At 42.4% G+C, this 22,406-nt stretch overlaps 2 protein-coding genes across 3 annotated transcripts in view; one reads left to right on the top strand and one right to left on the bottom strand.

Annotated features, from left to right (window-relative positions):
- Positions 1 to 2,818: 2,818 nt before the first annotated feature.
- LOC125168430 (RNA polymerase-associated protein LEO1-like) lies at positions 2,819 to 17,216 on the top strand. Its single transcript, XM_047863553.1, has 8 exons — positions 2,819 to 3,256; positions 4,372 to 4,517; positions 5,122 to 5,206; positions 7,011 to 7,105; positions 7,850 to 7,984; positions 10,067 to 10,202; positions 11,099 to 11,258; positions 16,491 to 17,216. The coding sequence occupies exons 1-7, from the start codon at positions 3,176 to 3,178 to the stop codon at positions 11,255 to 11,257; spliced, it is 837 nt and encodes a 278-aa protein (XP_047719509.1). The 5' UTR covers positions 2,819 to 3,175; the 3' UTR covers position 11,258; positions 16,491 to 17,216.
- Positions 17,217 to 18,601: 1,385 nt separating this feature from the next.
- The window catches only part of TMOD3 (tropomodulin 3), an 82,641-nt gene continuing 78,836 nt past the window's right edge, over positions 18,602 to 22,406 (bottom strand). For both annotated transcript variants that reach the window (XM_047863551.1, XM_047863552.1), the window contains one exon: positions 18,602 to 21,659. In XM_047863551.1, coding sequence (XP_047719507.1) covers positions 21,625 to 21,659 — 35 coding nt within the window. In that variant the 3' untranslated portion in view covers positions 18,602 to 21,624. The remainder of the gene's footprint in view (positions 21,660 to 22,406) is intronic.

Below are 22,406 nucleotides of genomic sequence, written 5' to 3' on the forward strand. Positions count from 1 at the left end.
AGACACAGAATCGGAAACAGGCTCCAGGCTCTGAGCCATCAGCCCAGAGCCTGACACGGGGCTCGAACTCACGGACCGCGAGATCATGACCTGGCTGAAGTCGGACGCTTAACCGACTGCGCCACCCAGGCGCCCCTCCAGGTATGTTTTAAATTTAGCATGCACATGTCTTTTCTGTGGTGTTCTTCTACATACACTGATCTTTCACTTATGAATGGATTCCACCCTACTTCTCGTGCTGTTGGTACAATCTGGGCGTGGGGGCTGTGGGAGGCTTATCCCGAAATTGGACCATAGAAAAGTGACATTGAAAGAGAAGGTCCTAAATCACCATTGTGCCACTTTCCTAACACCAAAACCTTCAGTCTCATGCTGTTTCTTGTCTTATCAAGTTGAAACTCGTATGCCTGTTTGTTTGTTTTTTTTTAAGTTACTTACTTGAGAGAACAAGTGAGCAGGGGAGGGGCAGAAAGAGGGGAAGAGAATCCCAGGCAGGATCCAAGCTGTCAGCACAGAGCCCAACATGGGGCTTAATCGCATGAACCGCAAGATCACAACCTGAGCCAAAACCAAGTGTCAGACGCTAAATGGACTGAGCCACTCAGGCGCCCCTACTTTTTTTTTTTTTTAAACTAGTAGGCATGTGTGTCCGTTATTCTCTTATCTTGCAAGCTTAGTGATGCTGGTGCCAAGTTTCTGTAATCACATTTCATCTTTGCCAGTTGCCCCCTGTTAGGGGGCGCTGGAGGGAGACTGGAAGACTGGATAACAAATAAGAGATTGCTCCTTCCTGTTTGTTTATGGAATTTTCTAGAGGCTTCCTGTCAAGTTGCAGCTTTCCTAAGAGACCCACAAACACTTCAGTCTCAGCAGAGGCAGTTCCTTCCCACAGCAGCTCTGTCCAATTTGCAGCTTTACCAACACTTGGAGAGTCAGCTTTATTGTACCTGCCCCTCCCAGAGGCATTAGTGCCAGCTGGACACTTTTCTTCCTCAGGTATGAGTTTCAGCTCCATACTGTAAGTTTTTAAGTTTAATAATTTCACCTCTTTGTTCCCTCATTTCCAAAAGTGCTAACCTAAGTACAATTAAAAAAAATTTTTTTAATGTTTATTTTTGAGGAAGACAGCAAGCAGGGGAGAGGCAGAGAGAGATGAGGGCACAATCTGAAGCAGTCTCCAGCTCTGAGCTGTTAGCACAGAGCCCGATGCGGGGCCTGAACTCATGAACTGTGAGATCATGACCTGAGCTGAAGTTGGACGCTCAACCAACTGAACCACCCAGGCGCCTCAGTACAATTTTTAAAAAATTCTGTATAGATAACTGGTGTGTTTTCTCTTGCCCCACTTGGACCTGACCGGGTAGTCCAGGAAACAAATCCTCAAAGAGGCGATTGGTAGGTTAGTTTGGGTTTAAATGCAGGTCTGAGCTTCTCACCGACAGGCAATGGGATTGCTGGTAATCCATGGTGTGGTGGCATGATGAATCAGATTATCTCCTATGTTTGAGGGCTTTAATGGCTGCTACACTTTGTTAGGCAGTAGTGATGATTATTTGGACTGTGGTGTGGCATGGATGCTTCTGAGTGCTCTGGAGGACTTACAGAAGAAAATTACAAGCTTAGGTCTTTAAATATTCAGCTCAGGTCATGGTCAGAGAACCAGTGAGTTCATTACATCCCTAAAAGAATCTTCTACCTCATAATCAGAAGGCCGAGGTAGCAGGAGGTTAGACAACACTTAATTGTTCAATTGCAGAACTAAAACATTAATTGAATCCACAGCTTCTTGATATCTCTCATGTGAAAGGACATTGGATAGAGAGAGAAACTAGGAGTGGGGTGTCTGTTTGGATGAAGCTGAAAAGCTCGATTTCCTAGTCACTCTGAGACTCCCTTGCTTGTGAGAAGTTTGCTTCCCTAGGTCTGAAGAAACTGGTCTTGCTTGAAAATGTTGTAATAATGTCACCTGGGGCAGTTTGTATTCTCCTCAAGGCTCACCCTTTGCATGCTGTCTGACCCACTTGTTACCAGCAGACCCAGCGCTACGACCTCCTCAGACTCTGACGAAGAAAGCACGAACTCCCAAATGAGGAAGAACTAGCTTCCCAAAAGAACGGCAAGATTTTGCTGATACAGGGAGAAGCCTAGGGAATATGTGTGGATATATTCTAAGAATATAATTCTAAGTATATTCTAAGAATGTGAGATGAAGGACAGACTATAACACTAGCATGGGCCAAACTGGTTTGGGTACACTTAGGTACTCTGGATTTGATGTGTTAGCGCATATAGCATATAGTGAGACACGGCTCTGTAGCTGGTTGGTTAACTAAAACAAACTCACTGGTGACCTACTTGCAATAAAGCTTCCCTGGCATTATGTGGAGGGAATCCAAAGGCTTAGGGAGATGAGTGTTGGATTAGACATACCTTGTGTTACCTGCATACCATGCCTCACCTTCTCCAACTCCATCCCCTGGGAAGGCCAGATTAAAATAATAAACATTTAATATTTCACCATTTCTGAGGGTCGCGATTGGTTTAGCAGGGTCGTTGTGGCTCAGGGTCTGTGATGAGGTTGCAATCAAGACATTGGCTGAGAATACACTATCTAACGGCTTGCCTGGAACTGAAGGATCTGTGTCCAACATGGTTCATTCTTGTGCTGTTGGCAGGAGGCCTCAGTTTGTTGCCACATGAGCCTCTCTGTAGCAGCTTGAGTGTCTTCATGGCAGCTGGCTTCCCCTAGAGTGGGTGACCTAGAGCAGGAGAGAAAGAGCAAGGCAGAAAAGCCACAATGTCGTGCCCTAGCCTTGGAAGTGAGGTTGTATTCTATCGATCGGATAGACCAGCCATGATAACGTGTTGGAGGAGACTATGCAAGGGCAGGAATACCAGAGGCAGGAACCACCAGAAAGTATCTTGAAAGCTGGCTGTCACAGCAGCTTTGCCTTCCACCAACCAACTTGGCCACCCTCCCTATCCAGAGACACTTGACGGGCTCCTGGGGGCTAGGCTCAGGGAGCCAGTCTGAGGTTGGTTGAGTGGAGAGGAGATTTGGTTTATGAATCTTGGGAAAACGTCAAAGTGATGGGGTAAGAGCTGTGTGAAAAACTTCAGTCAGAGAAATTAATGCTGTACATTTTCTCCCAACACTGAAGGTTATAGTAGGACCATGGATCTATTTGGAGACATAGGTGACATTTCTTCAGACAGTGATGGGGACAATGAAAATTCCATTCCAGGGCAGCCTCATGTAAGTACACTCAGTAACCTCAACAGGTTCCAGTGTTGAAAGTTAAACAAGCTTCAAAGCCTGACGGGTCTGACTCCTATGGGGAGAGGACATTGATAATTGAGTAGCAGTCTGAAACATCTGATACATGGGTGACTTTCTCAGCTGTGTTGGGAATTTGTGGATATTAGAAGGCACCGAAGGAACTGCTCAGAAGAGGTTGATGCTAAACTTTAGGGGCTAAACTCTGAAAACTCATAATTTGAAAACCTTGGCTTAAGTTTTTCTGAACCCAAACCTGTGCCAAAAAGCATGTGCTATTTGACTTCTCTGATTTTCTTTCTTTCTTTTTCTTTCTTTCTTTCTTTCTTTCTTTCTTTCTTTCTTTCTTTCTTTCTGAGAGAAGGAGAGAGAGAGAATCCCATGAGGGTCAGAGAGAGGAAGAGAGAAACAGGGTACGAACTCACCTGTAGTGGGACTTGAACTCACAAACCGTGAGATCATGACTTGAGCCAAAGTCAGATGCTTATAAGCCACCCAGGTGCCCTCTTCTCTGATTTTAATAGTTACATAGTACTGAGGGGTTGTACAATTTCACAGTTCTTTTGTTTAATGTCTTATGCAAACTAGATATGCCAACAAAATAAGTATTTTTTTTCTGGTAATGCAGGCTTACAGGTCTTGTTTCCGATGGTGGTATTGTTGGCGGAGAGGATGAAATTTTAGGGAGAGACCTGGAGGGGTTACTGACTACTTTATTCCTAAAGTGGTGCCTGAATTTACTTCCTGTCACACCTGCATCTGCCTAGTATGGGAGAGCCGGAGCATTTCTTTCAATTTTTTTTATAAAATTCTTTTAACATTTATTTTTGAGAGAGACAGAGAGAGAGAGAGCACGCACGCACACACGCACACGCGCAAGAGGGGGAGGGGCAGAGAGAGAGGGAGACAGAATCCAAGCAGGCTTCAGGCTCTGAGCTGTCAGCACAGAACCCAACACGGGGCTTGAACTCACACACCATGAGATCATGACCTGAGCTGAAATTGGATGCTTAACCAACTGAGCCATCCAGGTGCCCTCAGCTGGAGCATTTCTGATTTCACTTCAAGCTCTCACATTCTGATTCTCCTCTTAGGAAGAACGTGGAGTGCCTCAGGACCAACAGGAGGAAGAGCCGATTTCTGAAGGCAGAATAGAAATAGAAATCCCCAATGTCAACTCTGATTTGGGGAATGAATTGTACTTTGTTAAACTACCCAGGTTTCTCAGCATAGAATCCAAGTAAGAGGACTGATTAAAGTTTTTTTCAAGATATTAAATAAAAATAAGTGGAATATAAATGTTTTTTCTTATGAGTTGGCTAATCATAAAGATTAGAGATTCCTCATCTGAAAGGATGATGCAGGTGTTTTTCACTAGTGTAAAGCTGAAAAATGAGGTTGAGAAAGTTTGCTAGAGAAATCATAAATGTTCAGTGCGAAAACCACTGTGACTAGAAAAGACCACGATCTTGGACAACAACATAGTATTGGGTATTTTTCATGAAGCATCGTGAGTGTAAGCTCTTATGCAATTAAACATGATACTTTCCTTTAAAAATGGTGAAAGATGGACCATATGTTATTTATATTTCAGAAAATGTAATTCTTCAAATAAGACTTCGAATTATTAGTCACATTTGGATTTTATTTCAGATGTGTTAAAATCAAATTTCAAGAAAGTACACTAATTTGCATACTTGCTTGAAGTTTTACATGAAGTGACTTGTCTACTGTGACTTTTTAAAAACACCTTGGTGCATGTTGTAAAGATTATTATTATTTTACAGCATTAACAATATTCATTACTAGATATGGCTAACCTGAGATTAAAAAACCATTTTTAGACCTTTTGATCCTCAGTATTATGAAGACGAATTTGAAGGTGTGAAAGTGCTTGATGAGGAAGATAGAACCATGTTAAAATTGAAGGTACCATTCTGTACTTGTTTCCTTTTTTTTAAGTTTTTCATAAAACAGAGATAATGATTTGAGACTTGAGGTTATGAAATGATGTTTTATGTTTACTCTTCAGTCAACAAACAACCGTTCAGACCAAGGTCTGAAATGTCTCTTCAGAATGTTTCTAGGGGAGAAGTTACATAGCCTCATAGTCCCTGTAATTGTCACTTTTCTAACCTTTTTTTTTTTTTTGCAGTTGTAATTTTTCAATGGAAGTAAAGATAAAAATTCTTGAAAATTGTTAGTTCATTTTTTAAAAATGTTTATTTATTTTTGAGAGAGACAGAGACAGAATGCAAGTGGGTTGGGGCAGAGAGAGAGGGGGAGGCACAGAATCCGAAGCAGGCTCCAGGCTCTGAGCTGTCAGCACAGAGCCCGATGCGGGGCTTGAACTCACGAGCTGTGAGATCATGACCTGAGCTGAAGTCGGATGCTCAACTGACTGAGCCACCCAGGCGCCCCTAGTTACTTCATTTCGTATAAACATAGGTATATGGAACTGCCTCTACATGTTACAGTAGACTTCCCACAATAGAAATCTCTCAGGCTCTTTCTGGAAATTCAGACTATGTACAAAGAGATGCCTTGTCTTAAGATGTTTCCTCTTGAGAAGGCCTGGGATGGCTGTACACTCTACTGCTCACACAGGGCGTCATGAGCTATTGCCAGAGGCAGAACCAATTTTTATGCTACCTTCATGATTTGGGGTTCCCTACTATATGGGTAGGACAAATTTGAACTAAAAAAACCCCAAAAAACAAAAAACAAACAGGGCAAAGCACAAGTCTCCAGTTTTAATTGTTAAGAGTATCTTGGGGCGCCTGGGTGGCGCAGTCGGTTAAGCCTCCAACTTCAGCCAGGTCACGATCTCGCGGTCCGTGAGTTCGAGCCCCGCATCAGGCTCTGGGCTGATGGCTCGGAGCCTGGAGCCTGTTTCCGATTCTGTGTCTCCCTCTCTCTCTGCCCCTCCCCTGTTCATGCTCTGTCTCTCTCTGTCCCAAAAATAAATAGAAAAAAAAAAAAAAAAAGAATACACGATTGTTCATTTAAAAAAAAAAAAGAGCATCTTAAGTGTATATTCTTTTATTTACTTTTTTTTTTTTTTTTTAACATAATGCCCAGAGCTTCCTTGTCTTACTAGGCCAGGCTTACTAGTCCTCCCTTCACTGGGTTCATACCCCTTCAAGTGGACTTAACAGTAGGCAGAGATCTCTATGTTAACTGCCCATCTCATGTAGACTCAAAGCCTCATCCTTTCTTTGAACTTTTGGTGTGTCTGGTAATACCTCCATCCTGCATTGTCCTTGGCTTTTACCTCCACTGTTATAAACTAGAGCTTAGGAAAGATTAAAAAATTTTTTTATTTTTATTTTCGAGAGAGAGAGAGAGAGAGCACAAGCAGGGGAGGCCAGAGAGAGAGGGAGACACAGAATCTGAAGCCAGCTCCAGGCTCTGAGCTTGTCTGCACAGAGCCCAACATGGGGCTTGAACCCACAAACCACAAGATCATGACCTGAGCTGAAGTCTGACTCTTAACCAACTGAGCCACCTGGGAGCCCCAAGCTTAGGAAAGATTTAAACAAAATGGTTAGTTTAACCAATATCCCTAGGTATTTGTAGTAGGAGTGTTTCAGTGTTTCTTCATCAGCTATTTTGGAAGCTTCTTCTATCACTACATACGAATTCTTGGCACATGATTATAAGTCACTTGAGGAAATGAAGAACATGCAGTTTAGTTACACTCATTTTGTAATGCCCTTGTATTTTGAACCAGGTGGAAAATACTATAAGATGGAGGAAACGCCGGGATGAGGAAGGAAATGAAATTAAAGAAAGCAATACTCGGATAGTCAAGTGGTCAGATGGAAGGTGAGCCCATAATGCCTGAAGAGCATTGACAGACCTGGAGGGAGGCCTGGGAGGCGTGGAGTTCTCCATGTGGGACCTTACTTTGGGGTCCTCTTTCACTAAAGAATTAACAAAATCTAGGCCTCTGGGAGGACACTTTAGAAATGGGCCCAAGATGTGATCAGATTCATGGTATCTGCCTTATCCGAGTAAGCGCCCAATGCTCGCTCCCATGCGCCAGGTGCTACTGGACACTATAAATTGGTATTTTGGGAAAAATGTTTCTGTTTCACTAATGAAATGGTAGAGATTGGGAAAGTGACAAAACTATTATGTCTCAAATGGGAAGGAGAAGGAGATTTACCACCTTTTGCTTTAAAAAGGCATAAGTTGGGGCGCCTGGGTGGCTCAGTCGGTTATGCATCCGGCTTTGTCTCAGGTCATGATCTCATAGTCCGTGAGTTCGAGCCCCGCATCGGGCTCTGTGCTGACAGCTCAGAGCCTGGAGCCTGCTTCAGATTCTGTGTCTCCCTCTCTCTCTGCCCCTCCCCTGCTCATGCTCTGACTCTCTCTGTCTCAAAAATAAAAACATTAAAAAAAAATTAAAAAAAATAAAAGGGCATGAGTTATTTATGGCATCTCTGTTTTTCTCAGGAGCTCAGTGCACAGTTGCACAGCATTTTAAGTAAAGCCTATAGGGGAGAATGGGAATTGTAGGATTCGTTGACATGTCCACCCCAGCACTGACCGGTGTCTCCTTTCCAGCCTTTCCCTGCATCTGGGCAATGAAGTGTTTGATGTCTACAAGGCCCCCCTGCAGGGCAATTACAACCACCTGTTCGTTCGAGAAGACACAGGTCTACAGGGACAAGCTGTCTTCAAAGCCAAGCTCACCTTCAGGTAACCTTCATACTGATGTGTTGGTACTGGCTGTTAAAGAGCAGCCAGGCCGAGAGGCCGTGCAGAAGGCCTGACTCAGCCCTGACTGACATAATTTCGGGGTGCAGCTCACCAGGGGACGTGCTCGGTTCCCATGCTGTTTTTCACTTTTGCTACAAGTTGCTGTTTCTCAGGGAGCCAGTTCATGCTATCGAACCCACCATGAGACCAGTATGTAAGCCGGGAGACCAGTGAATAAATTCACCTTGGTCAGTGCACCCGGTAGGAGGCCTAGAGGACTGGTCTACGCAGCGCTGCCGGTCAGTGCCCTTTCCCGTGAGAGGAACACAGCTGGGAGGCCGGCCGATTGTGAGCGTGTCGTTGGCGTGTGCACGCAGCAGAGGCGGGGGAGGGGCTGGACAGGCTGCGGCCTGACCCCAAGCGGATAGGCGCTGCACCCCTGTGCTGCAGCTGCCTTGTTGGGCGCTTTTCCTCCTCCGCTCCTTCGCGCACCTTGCCTCTGAAGGTCATAGCGCTGTTGTCCGTCTTGCAGCTCTCCTTGAAGTGGGGCACTTAACAGATGAACAGTGCTCACAGGATTTCTTTCTTGGGGTCACGGAAATGTCCTAAAATCGGATTGTTGTAATGGTTACACCAGTTGTAATTTATTTTTAAAAAAAAATTTTTTTTAACGTTTATTTATTTTTGAGACAGAGAGAGACAGAGCATGAACAGGGGAGGGTCAGAGAGAGAGGGAGACACAGAATCGGAAACAGGCTCCAGGCTCTGAGCTGTCAGCACAGAGCCTGACGCGGGGCTCGAACTCACGGACCGCAAGATCATGACCTGAGCCGAAGTCGGCTAGTTAACCGACTGAGCCACCCAGGCGCCCCTCTACCACTTGTAATTTAAAAAGTTGTTTACGCGGTGCCTGGGTGCCTCAGTTGGTTAAGCACCGACTTCGGCTCAGGTCATGATCTCGGGTTCGGGGTTCATGGCTTCCAGCGCCCCGCCCCATCCCCCATTGGGCTCAGCTTAGAGGCTGGAGCCTGCTTCAGATTGTGTGTCTCCCTCTCTCTCTGCCCCTCCCCCGCTCGCTCGCGCTGTCTCTGTCTCTCTTTCTCTCTGTCTCTGTCTCTCGCGCTCGCACGCTTCCGCTCTCTCTCAAAAACAAACATTAACAATTTTTTTCTAAAAAGTTATTTACTTGTGTATTAAAATGAGTGAATTTTATGATATGTAAATTATACTCAAATCTTTTGCTCTGTTTTAAAGATTAACAGCACTGAGGTTTAGACATTAACAGTGTCTGACTTCTGTGGAAGCTTGAAGAAGAGTCTCAATCTCACTAATTTTTAGTGTCCTTATCTGTAAATTGGAGATATCTACTTCACAGAATGGTGTGTCAGTTAAGTCAAATGATACATTAGATGGCATGCAGTGTGGAGACCTGCCATAATAAACGTTGTTCGGATCCAACGTCTTAATGAGCTTTTCTCCAGTGGTATAAAAGACAAACAATTCTACAGCGTGCTTTTTTCCCCGTTGTGCCCCGTGTTCCACACTCCTTATGTCCCATCTCTCGACAGCCTCAGAGACTCTCCTAAGTTAGGATCATTCTTTCTTTCTGATGTACCACCAATCTGCCTCCCTTGAGCCAGGAATGTTTTCTGCACCAGCTGTTCCTCTGGGCTATCGTGAGGCCTCCTTGCCTTGCCCTTCCTTCTAATTGTATTTCAGATAAAGGGACTTTTAGTTCTTGAGTCAGGACTTGTGGCCTCTGCACCACCCTCACAGACCTGAGATTTCATATCCCTTCTCTTTCTGCTTGTCATCAGGGATTTCTTTGTAAAAGCCCTTGACCCTGCTGCCTGCTCTCCTTTTTTCTCCACTTGGTGCTTCAGCCCCTTGGCATCCCCCCGGGGAGAAGGGACAGAGGGAGGAACAAGACAGGGGGAAGCCTCAGAGCGCCAGGACCCGAGGTCCAGTGTCCTTCATCTGCTAAAGGGGAAGGGGTCATCGTCACAGCTGTTTGTGCTCTCGGTTTGATCACCTGCGATGTTCTTAGTCAACAGTGGGGCATTCTTGTCCATCTCCCAGCAGACCTCACTCTACAGACAGTGTCACACATAGAAAGATGACCCTGCTGCTTGCTAATAGATGCTCAAGGACGCAGAAGATTAGAATCTTACCAATGGCTGGTTGTGATCCTGAGTGCCAGCGCACTGAAATGATTAAGGTACGTTTGCTAAGCTCTATGCTGGGATTTTTTTGGGGGGTATTACAGGCTTACTCTCCAGAATATTAATTCACAATTTTGTATTGCCACAACCATTTTATTTCTTATAGTTATCAGGGAGCCAACTTAAACCTAAGTGTGTGGTTAACCCTAGTAATATCAGTGGCTTCTGGTAAGATGTAGCAAATCAGACACTCAGGTGTTCTCTCTCCAGTTCATGAGATTTCAGGGAGAAATCTGACAGGTTTTATGACAGGTTATCATAAAACTTTGTGAGATATGAAGTGCTGGGAAGGTCAAAAGGACATTCCTGACTCACTCAACTAGGCTCTGTCTTGTGAACACCAGTGTGTGGATCGCCAGGCAGAGAAGGGTGCGAAGGGTGTGAAAGTTCTACTTTGGGGCTCAGGGACCCTCCCCTGCCAGCACCTCCCCATCCTGTCATCAGGAGCGACGGGGAGCTCTCTGGGGTGAGGGGCCCTGACAGGAATATGTGAGCACCACTGTAGTTTGATGGAGCCTGGGCAAGTTGGGTTGTCTGTCTCAGGGATTAACAGAAACGGCCGCCCTCAGGCGTCCACTGGGCAAGGATGAGGTTCTTCAGGCTGGTTGCTGCTCTCCAGACTCTGACTGACGGGCAGCACAAGGGGACGCTGCAGCTCCCAGGGCCGTGCCTGTGCCAGTTCTGATCGGCCACTGATGCGAGAGAGCCCTCGGCCTCTTCACCCTGTGTTACCTTCACGCCTTAGAACTAAAGAGAGTGATCGCTGTGTGGTAACAGGTGTGGAATGGAGACAACTATATTCTAAAGACAAGAATTGTAGTAAATGTAGGTTCAAGTGAGCACAGAGGTAGTTCATATTTTTAAGTTAAATGGTTGATTTGCTTCTTTACAGAAAAAGGAATGTTTGAGGGCTTCTACTCAGCAGACAGTCCATCTGTGGGAGGGGCAGAACCAGCAGGGGCTGGGTGTCCCCTACCAGGACCCCAATAGTGTCCATGAGGAAGAGGAAGGCATCAAAGCTGTGAAAAACCATAACCAAGGGGACCTTTGAGGTAAGCTGGGCATGGAGGTAACATTTCCTCATCTGAGGGCCACAGAGACTGATGGCCTTTTACTCTCTCTCCTGCTGTTACTTACTTAGGACAACGGTACAAAGGCCTTTTGTTTTTATTTTGTGTTTGTTAGGGTCACTTTCCCACAGAAAAGCTTAGCTGGGAAGGTAAGGCACCCCCAAAATAAAAAAAATCAATTAAATAATTCTTGTTCTTATGGAGGGAAAATGTGTAATAAAGAGTTTGCTGCTTGTATAATTGACCCATTATTTAAACATTGTAGTTTCTTAATGTGATCATAAAACCTCTTGGGTGTTTAAAAGTGATGAATCTGAGAACAAAACTTCTCATATCTGTCATTTCAGCATGTCTGCAAGTTATATACACTTTTTCTCATCAAAACTTTAAAAATGTTGTTGGCTCTTCAAGGGAAAATGTAAGTGGGAAGCAACAATATTCAGAAGAAAAGCTCAGGAATAAACAGGTCTTCATCTTTGAAGTTCATTCCCACGTCTGGAGTTCGAGTTCCTTTACTTCCAGAGGAATGAGCTAGAATCTATTTTTCAGACAGTGATGGGGATCAGAAGAAGAAAAGGCTCAAAGATTACTGAGAGCAAGGAAGGTCACCAGTGATGAGATAGAACCAAATTTGTTCAATTCTAAGGGGGTTTGTCCTGAACCCAGGAGCCAACTCCTGGACTAAAAATTTGCTCACAGCCCTGGGGCACAGACAGATGTTTGTATACTTCACTGAGACTCTGGGAGATTAATGTAGTGACAGGACCAGGAGTGGCCCAGAGGAGGGTCTGACCCCTGTGATCAGGTGCATATTGGAAGACTGCTCAGAGAAGGAGATCCCTCACTGGTGGTGAAGAAAGTGTTAGCTTATGGGACACACTGACCAGGCGGGCGTTCTAGGTAGGTAGAAAGGCCTGTGAGGAAATGTGTGGGGCCCTGAGTCGCCACCACACTCAATGGGAGAGGGACCGATAGCTCTGTGTGGTGGAGCAAGACGTCCATCATGTTCATCGTGGTAACTGGGCGTTCTTATTGTTTGGGTGTATGAGTAGTTGAGGGTTATTCCATTTCCATGTTATTAAAATATTTTCCCTTTAATTATTTCCTTTTCTACTCATAAGTGCAAATAAAATTTCAGTCTTAAATATACAAGGGAATCATATTTACCAAGTAAATATATAAGGGCAAAATGGGAATTATTGCCCATATGCCATATTAAAAACAATTTTTTTTTAATGTTTATTTTTGAAGGAGAGACAGAACGTGAGTGGGGGAGGGGCAGAAAGCGAGGGAGACACAGAATCGGAAGCAGGCTCCAGGCTCTGAGCTGTCAGCACAAAGCCCAATGTGGGCCTTAAACTCATGAACGGTGAGATCATGACCTGAGCTGAAGTCAGACGCTTAACCGACTGAGCCAGTCAGGTGCCCCTGCCCATATGCCATATTAATTAATTCACTGTTTTCTGAACACTTAACATGCTTCACTCCGGGTCTGGAGTCACAGGTGGGAGTAAACATTTCAGTAACACAAATGTTGAGCATGTCAGTTAAGCGCTGGTCACCTGTCCAAGGGAAGCATTCGTTTTCCATGTAAAAAATAGATTTAAAACTTTAAAAGCATACTGAGAAAGCACATAAAATGCAAGCAGTCATTTTTAAAAATCCATAGGCTTTAAAATACTTTTAGATAGGGAAAGTGAAATATTGAGGAAGCAGGAAAACATATTTCAAGTAGTATGATTGGAATGTCAGTACAGAGTGAGGAGGGAGTGTCCCTCCTGCCCTGACCACTGCCCAGGGGCAGCCCGGGGTTCGTATGGCCTGACCAGCTGGAGACAGTGTCTGTGGAGATGGGTCGCTGCTGGGCGGTCACCTTCTAATATGAAGGACTGGCTCCCCCATCAGCTCAAGACTACTTTTTTTGGAAATTTTTATTTTAATTCCAGTTAGTTAACATACAGTGTTATGTTAGTTTCAGATGTACAATACAGTGATTCGACACTTCTGTGTGATACCCAGGGCTCATCACAGTGAGTGCCCTCCTTAATCCCCATCACCCACCTCCCCTCAGTTTGTTCTCTAGAGTTAAGAATCTGTTTCTTGGTTTCTTCCCCCCCCCCCCCCTTGTTCATTTGTTTCTTAAGTTTTACACGAGTGAAATATGGTGTTTATCTCTCTGATTTGTTTCACTTAGCATTATACTCTCTAGCTCCATCCATGACATTGCAAATGGCAAGATTTCATTCATTTTTATGCTGAATAATATTCCATTGTATATACCACATCTTCTTTATCCATTCTTCTAGCGATGGACACTTGGGGGGCTGCTTCCCTATCTTGGCTATTGTATGTAATACTGCTATAAACATCAGGGTGCATGTATCCCTTTGAATTAGTTTTTGTATTCTTTGGGTAAATACCCAGTAGTGCAATTGCTGGATCATAGGGTAATTCTGTTCTTAACTTTTTGAAGAAACTCTGTATTGTTTTCCACAGTGGCTGCACCAGTTTGCAATCCCATCCACAGTGCAAGAGGGTTCCTTTTTTATTTAATGTTTTTTATTTTAATGTTTATTTATTTTTGAGAGAGAGAGAGACAGAGCATGAACGGGGGAGGGGCAGAGACAGAGGGAGACACAGAATCAGAAGCAGGCTCCAGGCTCTGAGCCATCAGCCCAGAGCCTGACGCGGGGCTCGAACCCACGGACCGCGAGATCGTGACCTGAGTTGAAGTCGGACGCTTAACCGACTGAGCCACCCAGGTGCCCCAAGAGGGTTCCTTTTTGTCCACATCCTTTCCAGAACTTGTTTTTTATGTTTCTGATTTTAGTCATTCTACAGGTATGAGGTGATATCTCATAGTCCTTTTGATTTGCATTTCCCTGATGATTAATGATGATGAGTATCTTTTCATGTCTGTTGGCCATCTGTAGGTCTCCTTTGGAGAAAAGTCTGTTCATGTCCTCTGCCCATTTTTAATTGGATTTTTTGGGTTTTTTGGTATTCAATTTTATAAATTCTTTATATATTTTGGATATTCTTTATCAGATGTGTTATTTGCAAATATCATCTCCCATTCTGTAGTTTGCCTTTTTGTTTTGTTGTTTCCTTCATTGTGCAGCTTTTTTTATTTTGATGTAGACCCAATAGTTTATTTTTGCTGTTGTTTCTCTGGCCTCAGAGGACCTATCTAGAAAAAAGTTGCTGTGGTGGATGTCAGAGAAATTACTGCCTGTGCTGTCTTCCAGGATTTTTATGGTTTCAGGTCTCATATTTAGGTCTTTAATCCGTTTTGAATTCACTTTTGTGTATGGTGTGAGAAGGTGGTTCAATTTCATTCTTTTGCATGTGGCTATTCAGTTTTCCCAACACCATTTTTTGAAGAGACTTTTTTCCACTGGGTATTTTTTCCTGCCTTATTGAAGATTAAGTGACCGTATACTTAGGGGTTTATCTCTGGGTTTTCTATTCTGTTCTTTTGATCTGTGTGTCTATTTTTGTGCCAGTACATACTGTTTTGATTACTACAGCTATATAACTTGAAGTCTGGAATTATGATACCTCCAGATTTGTTTTTCTTTTTCAAGATTGCTTTGGCTTCTGGGTCCTTTGTGGCTCCATACACTTTTACGATTGTTCTGGTTCTGTGAAAAATGCTGTTGGTATTTTGATAGAGATTGCATTAAAGATTTAGATTGCTTTGGGTGGTATAGACATTTTAACAGTATTTCTTCTTCCAGTATAGGAGCATGAAATGTCTTTCCCTTTGTGTTCTCTTTCTTTCATCCGTGTTTTATAGTTTTTAGAGTACAGGTCATTCACCTCTTTGGTCAGGTTTATTCTTAGGTATCCCATTATTTTGAGTACAATTGTAAATGGGGTTGTTTTAATCTTTCTCCGGCTTCATTATTGCTGTTTAGAAACGCAACAGATTTCTGTACATTGATTTTGTATCCTGTGACATTGCTGAACTCATGTATCAGTTCTAGTAATTTTTTGGTGGAGTCTTTCAGGTTTTGTAATGTTTATTTAGTTTTGAGAGAGAGTATAAATTGGGGAGGGGCAGCAAAAGATGGGGACTGAGGATCCAAAGCGGGCTCTGCGCTGACAGCAGTGAGCCCATTGCGGGGCTCAGACTCACAATCTGTGAGATCATGACCTGAGCCGAAGTTGGACGATCAAACGACAAAGACACCCAGACGTCCCTTGGGTTTTCTATATACAATTTCGTGTCATCTGCAAATAGTGAAACATTCACCTCTTCCTGATTTGGTTGCCTTTTATTTCTTTATGTTGTCTAATTACTATGGCTAGGACTTAGAGTACTGTGTTAAATAAAAGTGGTGAGAGTGGACATCTTTGTCTTGTTCCTGACCTTAGAGGAAAGGCGCTCAGTTTTTCCCCATTAAGGATGATGTTAGGTGTAGGTTTTTCATAGATGGCCTTTATTATGTTGAGGTATGTTCCCTCTAAACCCATTTTATTGAAGGCTTTTACCATGAATGGATGTTGTACTTTGTCAGATGCTTTTTCTGCATCTATTGAAATGATCATATGATTCTTATCCTTTCTCTTATTGATGTGCTATATTAAATTGCAAATACTGCAGCATACCACCCTTACAACCCAGGAATAAATCCCACTTGGTCATGGTTTAGTGAATGATTTTTTTATTTTTATTAAAAATTTTTTAAATATTTATTTTAATCTTTATTTTTGAGAGAGAGAGAGAGACAGAGTGTGAGCAGGGGAGGAACAGAGAGAGAGGGAGACACAGAATGTGAAGCAGGCTCTAGGCTCTGAGCTATTAGCACAGAACCTGATTTGGGGACCTGAGCTGAAGTCAGGCATTTAACCGACTGAGCCACCCAGGCGCTCCAATGTTTGTTTATTTTTGAGAGACAGAATGTGAGCTGGGGAAGGACAGAGAGAGAGGGAGACACAGAATCCGAAGCAAGCTCTGGACTCTGAGCTGTCAGCACACAGCCCAACGTGGGCTCGAACTCACAGACTGCGAGATCATGATCTGAGCTGAAGTCAGATGCTTAACCGACCGAGCCACCCAGGTGTCCCTATTTTTTAAATGTATTGTTGGATTCAGTTTGCTGAATCCAGTTTGCTAGTATTTTGTTGACGATAGCGGAGAACTACTTTGGACAAAATTTCTAGAAATGGTTGATACTGAATTTTACATCTTATCTCGTATCTGTTTAGGAGGTGAGCCCTCCAGAAAAAGAAGAGCAGAGGTTAAAGAGGAAGAACATGACTCAAGTATGAAGTGTGTGCTCATTGTGTACAGTTGACCCTTGAACACAGATCTGAACTGCGCTGGTCCATTTACACACGGTTTTTTGATATAATGTATTTTCTCTTCCTTGTAGCTTTCTTAATAGCATTTTCTTTAGCTTACTTTATTATGAGCATAGTATATAATACATTAAACATGCAAGATATGTATTAACTGTTATCAATAAGGGTTCTGGTAAAGAGTAGGCTATTAGTAGTTAAGTTTCTGGGGGTCAAAAGTTGTATTTGGATTTTCGACTGTGCAGGGTTTGGGCACCCCTAACCCCAACATTGTCAGCTGCATATTATTTTCCACAGTTTATTTTTTTAATAATTTTTTTAATGTTTATTTTTGGGAGAGACAGAGCATGAGCAAGGGAGGGGCAGAGAAAGAGGGAGACACAGACTCCGAAGCAGGAAGCAGGCTCCAGGCTCCAAAGCTGTCCGCACAGAGCCTAACAGGGAGCTCAAACTCATGAACCACAAAATCACAACAAGCTGAGGTCGGACGCTTCACTGAGCCACCCAGGTGCCCCATCAACAGTTTGTTTTAAAGCAATGATTAAATGACTTGTTTTGATTGAAATGATAAATCGAGTTGCTTTTGCATAATCCTAGTTGTGAATAAAAAATGTTCAAAAGCAAGCCTGTGACTTTAGAAGATCCATTTTTCCCAAGGAATAAACTTGTTTTGGTAACTGTTTGCTCTGGGTCTTAGGTTTTTGTGCATTTGGGCTGCTCTGCCCCACCTCATCCTCCTGGCTGGGCCCAGAGGTGGGTAAATTGGAGTATCAGACTTAAGTGGAATTATGCAGAAGAATATAAGACCAAATTAAAAAGGTATAAGAATATAAAAATCGTTGCTTATCAATACATTTTCTCAATTTAAAAATAATGAAGTTTCTTTGGTAAGTCTGTCTTGTGGTGAGACTGACCGAAAAACATGAATGCTCAGTGAGAGCTGATAGAAGGCACTTCTAAAGATGGTTAGACCCGAGAGCTCACAGCTTTGAGAGCAACAGTTGTTCCCGTAGGTCCACATGTTTGGTTCTCGCGGGTGCCAGGTCTTTAGTTGCAGCCATTTCGCTTTTGAATAGTATTAAGGGCATTATGCTAACTAAGGCAGAGAAAATACTGTATGATCTCATTTATAGGACTATCTAAAAAAACTGAACTCAGAGAAACAATCGCCTGGTGGTTGCCAGGGCGTGGGGGTAGGGGGTGGAGGATGGGTGAAGGTGGTGAAAGCTACAAACTCCCAGTTATAAGATGAGTAGGTCTGGAGGATGGAATGTGCAGCAGGGTGCCTGCAGGTGACAGTACTGTACTGCGTATCTGAAAGTTGCTAAGAGACTAGATCTTAATAGTTCACATCACAAGGAAAAATAATTTCTTTAAAACGATATGAGGTGATGTTAACTAAATTTGGGGTACATATTTTGCAATATATACATAAATCATGTTGTGTATCTTAAAGTAATACAAAGTTATATGTTAATCATATCTCAATAATACTAGAAAAAAAATTTTTTAAGTGAAGTGGCACTGTCATGGAGGAGCACGAGCACAGGACTAAACCTGCAGAGGGTGGAAGCTACTGTGATTCCAGAGAAAGCACAGTCCTCAGACGTGTGGGAGGTGCTGTGGCTCCTGACTCCAAGGGGAAAGTGAGACCTGCGTGCCCTGAGAACACAGAGCCAAAAATAGAGAAGATTTTATGAAACCTTGTCAATCTTTTCATCTTATTTATTTTTTTTAGTGTTTTTATTTTTGAGAGAGAGAGAGCGAGTGACAGCGAGCAAGAGAGGGGCAGAGAGAGAAGGAGACAAAGAATCCGAAGCAGGCTCCAGGCTCTGAGCTGTCAGCACAGAGCTGACACAGGGCTTGAACTCACGCACCGTGAGACCATGACCTGAGCTGAAGTCGGACGCTTAACTGACTGAGCCACCCAGGTGCCCCTCTTTTCATCTTATTTAATGGCAAGGATTAAATATAATGTACAACAGAACATGACTAACATTTTATGAAAACATTTTTTCTTTTATAATTTTTATTATACCATGGAATCCCCTTTTTAAATGAAGATACATCAGATACTGTCACTGGAAAAACCATTTACAAAGTTCTATTTACATGTAACTTTTCCAGAGTGCATCTATTACACAAAGCGAGTATGTGGGTTACTTCATTCAAATAACAAGAATTTGCAATTTAATGACCAAGATAATTCTCCTTGAAATCTCTAACAATCAGTGAGTTTTTTAAAACACAAAATGTATATTTGGTCTTTTAAATGACAGGCACCTTTAGGAATGTATTTCACCTATACTTAAGAATTCTACTAGATTTTAGCTACAAGTTTATAGCACCAAAATCCACTTTAATAATATCGGCATTAGTTATTAATATTGATGTTTTTCAATACAATTTCATGTAGACATACTTGAAAAATGAGATCTTCAGACAAATATAAAATTTTTCAAAATGGGCAATTAAAAGCCTTTAAACAGCAATTTAAAAATGCAAAGAATATTCTTTGATTAGATAACCAGGTAAGTTTAAATTGGTTAGCCTACAGAATGTATGGTCTTAGAAAAATCTTTGGTTTAAAAATCAAGACTATGTGAGAACCCTAATCTCTTACAATGCTTTAGAGCTCTATATAGAAATACTGAATGTTACTAAATGGTTAAGAGGTGCTGGAGTTTCAAAGATCAAAGTAAACACCAGTTTTCTCCCTTGTAGTTACAACTCTTGAAAAGATTTTCTGTATTCAGTTGGATGAATGTTCAGCTTTAAAGATATTGATGAAATCTTTTCTTCAATTATATAATGCACTGTCACAGCTGAGAACTGGAATGGTATAAGCTAAACACTTAACTTCTTCATACTTAGGTAAATAATCAGTGAAAAAGAGATTACCCGTAAGTACCATACACACACTATGTAGGGTCTCGCTTATGTCTATTAAAAAAAACCTGATGATAGAAGGGGTAACATACTTATCAGTTCATTGACTTATAGACAAAGCAAGCAAGGAAGCCCTGGGTGCCTGCTCCGTGCTGACTCCCCATCCTGCTGGAAGGGTGCAGTCTCTAAAGTCAAGTACATTTCCAAAGTTGCATATGAAAAGGGGACACACACACACACACACACACAGAAACCCTTGCTAACTTGGAAAAAAAAAAATCAGTGGTCTCTAACTCAAAGGGAATAGTGCAAAGTCGATCTTTGGCCCCTTTAAAACACTGGATATTGATTCAGAAAAACAAAGACACCCACTTCTTCTGAGGGAAGCTTTTGCCTGTTGAGAAGGGTTAATACCAGATCACACACAAGAAGCTGCCTAGCTCAATAAGTAAACTGTCCAAGCCAAAGGAGTGACGTTTTATAATTCAATTTCAAAAATTCTTTTTAAAAGAATCAACACATCTATCCCTACTTTTAACTGGGATTCTTCCCTTTACTCCGTGTAAGTGATAGAGGACAGTCAGGCCTCAATTTCGGGGGTCAGTATTACTCAGATTTTTTCCTGCCTGCCCTCTGTAGCTGGGCCAACTCTGCCATCGTCTGCTCCAGGCGCTGCCCTGAACAGGTCCACATCCCACCATGGTACACTGTGCAAGTGCTCGTTTGAATACCGTGAGCGGTACGAAGAAACTTCTCTTGTGAGAGATTCCTTTTACACAATATGGACAAAAAAGCCAGACGATGAAAGGGAATATAAAAGTAGATGGATGAGGGGTGCCTGGGTGGCGCAGTCGGTTAAGCGTCCGACTTCAGCCAGGTCACGATCTCGCGGTCCGTGAGTTTGAGCCCCACGTCAGGCTCTGGGCTGATGGCTCAGAGCCTGGAGCCTGTTTCCGATTCTGTGTCTCCCTCTCTCTCTGCCCCTCCCCCGTTCATGCTCTGTCTCTCTCTGTCCCAAAAATAAATAAACGTTGAAAAAAAAAAATTAAAAAAAAAAAAGTAGATGGATGAAGAACAGTTTTCCCTACTGGTTGGAAAATTCGTGGAATGCCAATTCAGTATTGTTGTTGTAATTCTGCAGTGCACACACAAACTTTCACGATACTGTGCCACAATTCATAGACATGCCAGTTTCTAATTTACAGTAAGCATCAGTTTAAGTGACTATTTGGCATGTGCCTCAGACTTAAATTCCATCATGTTTGTTATCTTCGATGTCATGTGTTTAATTACCGCCTTCTTTTTTATTATCCTAAATAACCAAGAGTTGACTATATGTATGCCTTTTACAGGGAAGAAAACAGCTTGTCTACTTCGATGCTTTTTACTATGAGCTTTCACAAAAATTTAGTAATGCCCACATTATTGAAATAAAAAACTATAGTGAATTTAGCCATAACTGTCCTTTTAAACAAAGTACTAACCTGGCCAAGCTGATGACTTTGTTGAAACAAGTCCAGGTGTTGGTGACACAGTGGACAAGTGCAGTGACCAGGAATGTGCAGAAGGCCCCTTTCTCTCCCCAACAGACCGGCTTTTATTTCTCAGCCGATGACCAGATTTGGAGTCGTTTTAAAACTCTGGTATCTTGCTTTCTTGATAGAAGCAAAAAGCACACTCTTGCCAAGTTCATGTATTCTAAAACAGGAAAGGGCTCCATGTGATGGAGTAAGGAAAGCTGTGAATGTCTTGTACCTAACAGGTACAATAGCAATTCTAATGGCAGTAATGTCCCTTTTTGATTTAAAAAAGATCGGTCCTTAAAATGTTCATACTATCTACGTAAATGATTTCCTAAACTTTTTTTACAATTGCATTTTTAAACTCATGACTCCTTACAAACCATTTAAGCTAAATTAAAACTGATTTTAGCAGAAAGAAATAATGTTAGAAAATACAAAATATCACCTACTATTGATTTTGCAATTTGAAACTGATAACAATGTAAACTAGAAAAAAGATACATGTAGTTAAAAAAAAAAAAAGATTTCCAGTCTTTTCCCTTCTATCCAGGAAAATTTTACATCTGACATCACCAACATGAGCCCTTGGTGACCTTTTAAAGTCTCCCAAAGATTGTATCTCGGTGGATTTACTGGTGGTCTCCTTCAACTCGTCTTTTGCGAACTGTGAGAAAAAAAAGAGAGGATGTTAGAAATCCCTGTTACTTTGTACAGGGTTAACTTGCTTGTAACAAACAAGCTGCTGCAGATTCCAGTTATAGTTGTACTGACATGTAACGTCCATTTACTTGTTAAGCACTGAGGGGCTTCAAAATGAGAACAAAGACGTGTCCTCAGCTCCCCTGTGCTTACACAGTAGCATCAGAAATCTAATCATGGTCATCAATCACCTTTAAGTCATTGCACCCATTTGTTATTTAAAAAAATTGACACCTCTGTTAAAACGATGAATTATAAATTACTGTGTTGAATTTTGAAATGACATTCAGGAAGCTGGGATTAGAAAGTATTAAAAGCAACAAATATTTGCATGCTCTCCTGATTAGGCATTACAATGTATCTCCTTAGTTTGTGAAAGAATATACCAAAAACATTTTTTTTAAGTTGTTTATTTAGAGAGAGAGCACAAGCAGAGGAAGGGCAGAGAGAAGGAGAGACAGAATCCCAAGCAGGCTCCGCACCATTAGCGCAGAGCCCAATGAGGGGCTCGAACTCACAAACCATGAGATCATGACCTGAGTTGAGATCAAGAGTTGGATGCCTTAACCAACTAGCCATCAAGGTGCCCCAAACATTTTTGTCATTTTAAAGGTAAATGACTTGCTACTATTTCCCAAATTTTCTTTCTAGGGTCTCCTACAAAATGAACCAGGCTCTGACAAAACAACAAATACAAAGTAATGAAAGTCTC

This window comes from Prionailurus viverrinus, chromosome B3 (genome assembly GCF_022837055.1).
Source record: "Prionailurus viverrinus isolate Anna chromosome B3, UM_Priviv_1.0, whole genome shotgun sequence".
Taxonomy (NCBI): Eukaryota; Metazoa; Chordata; class Mammalia; order Carnivora; family Felidae; genus Prionailurus; species Prionailurus viverrinus.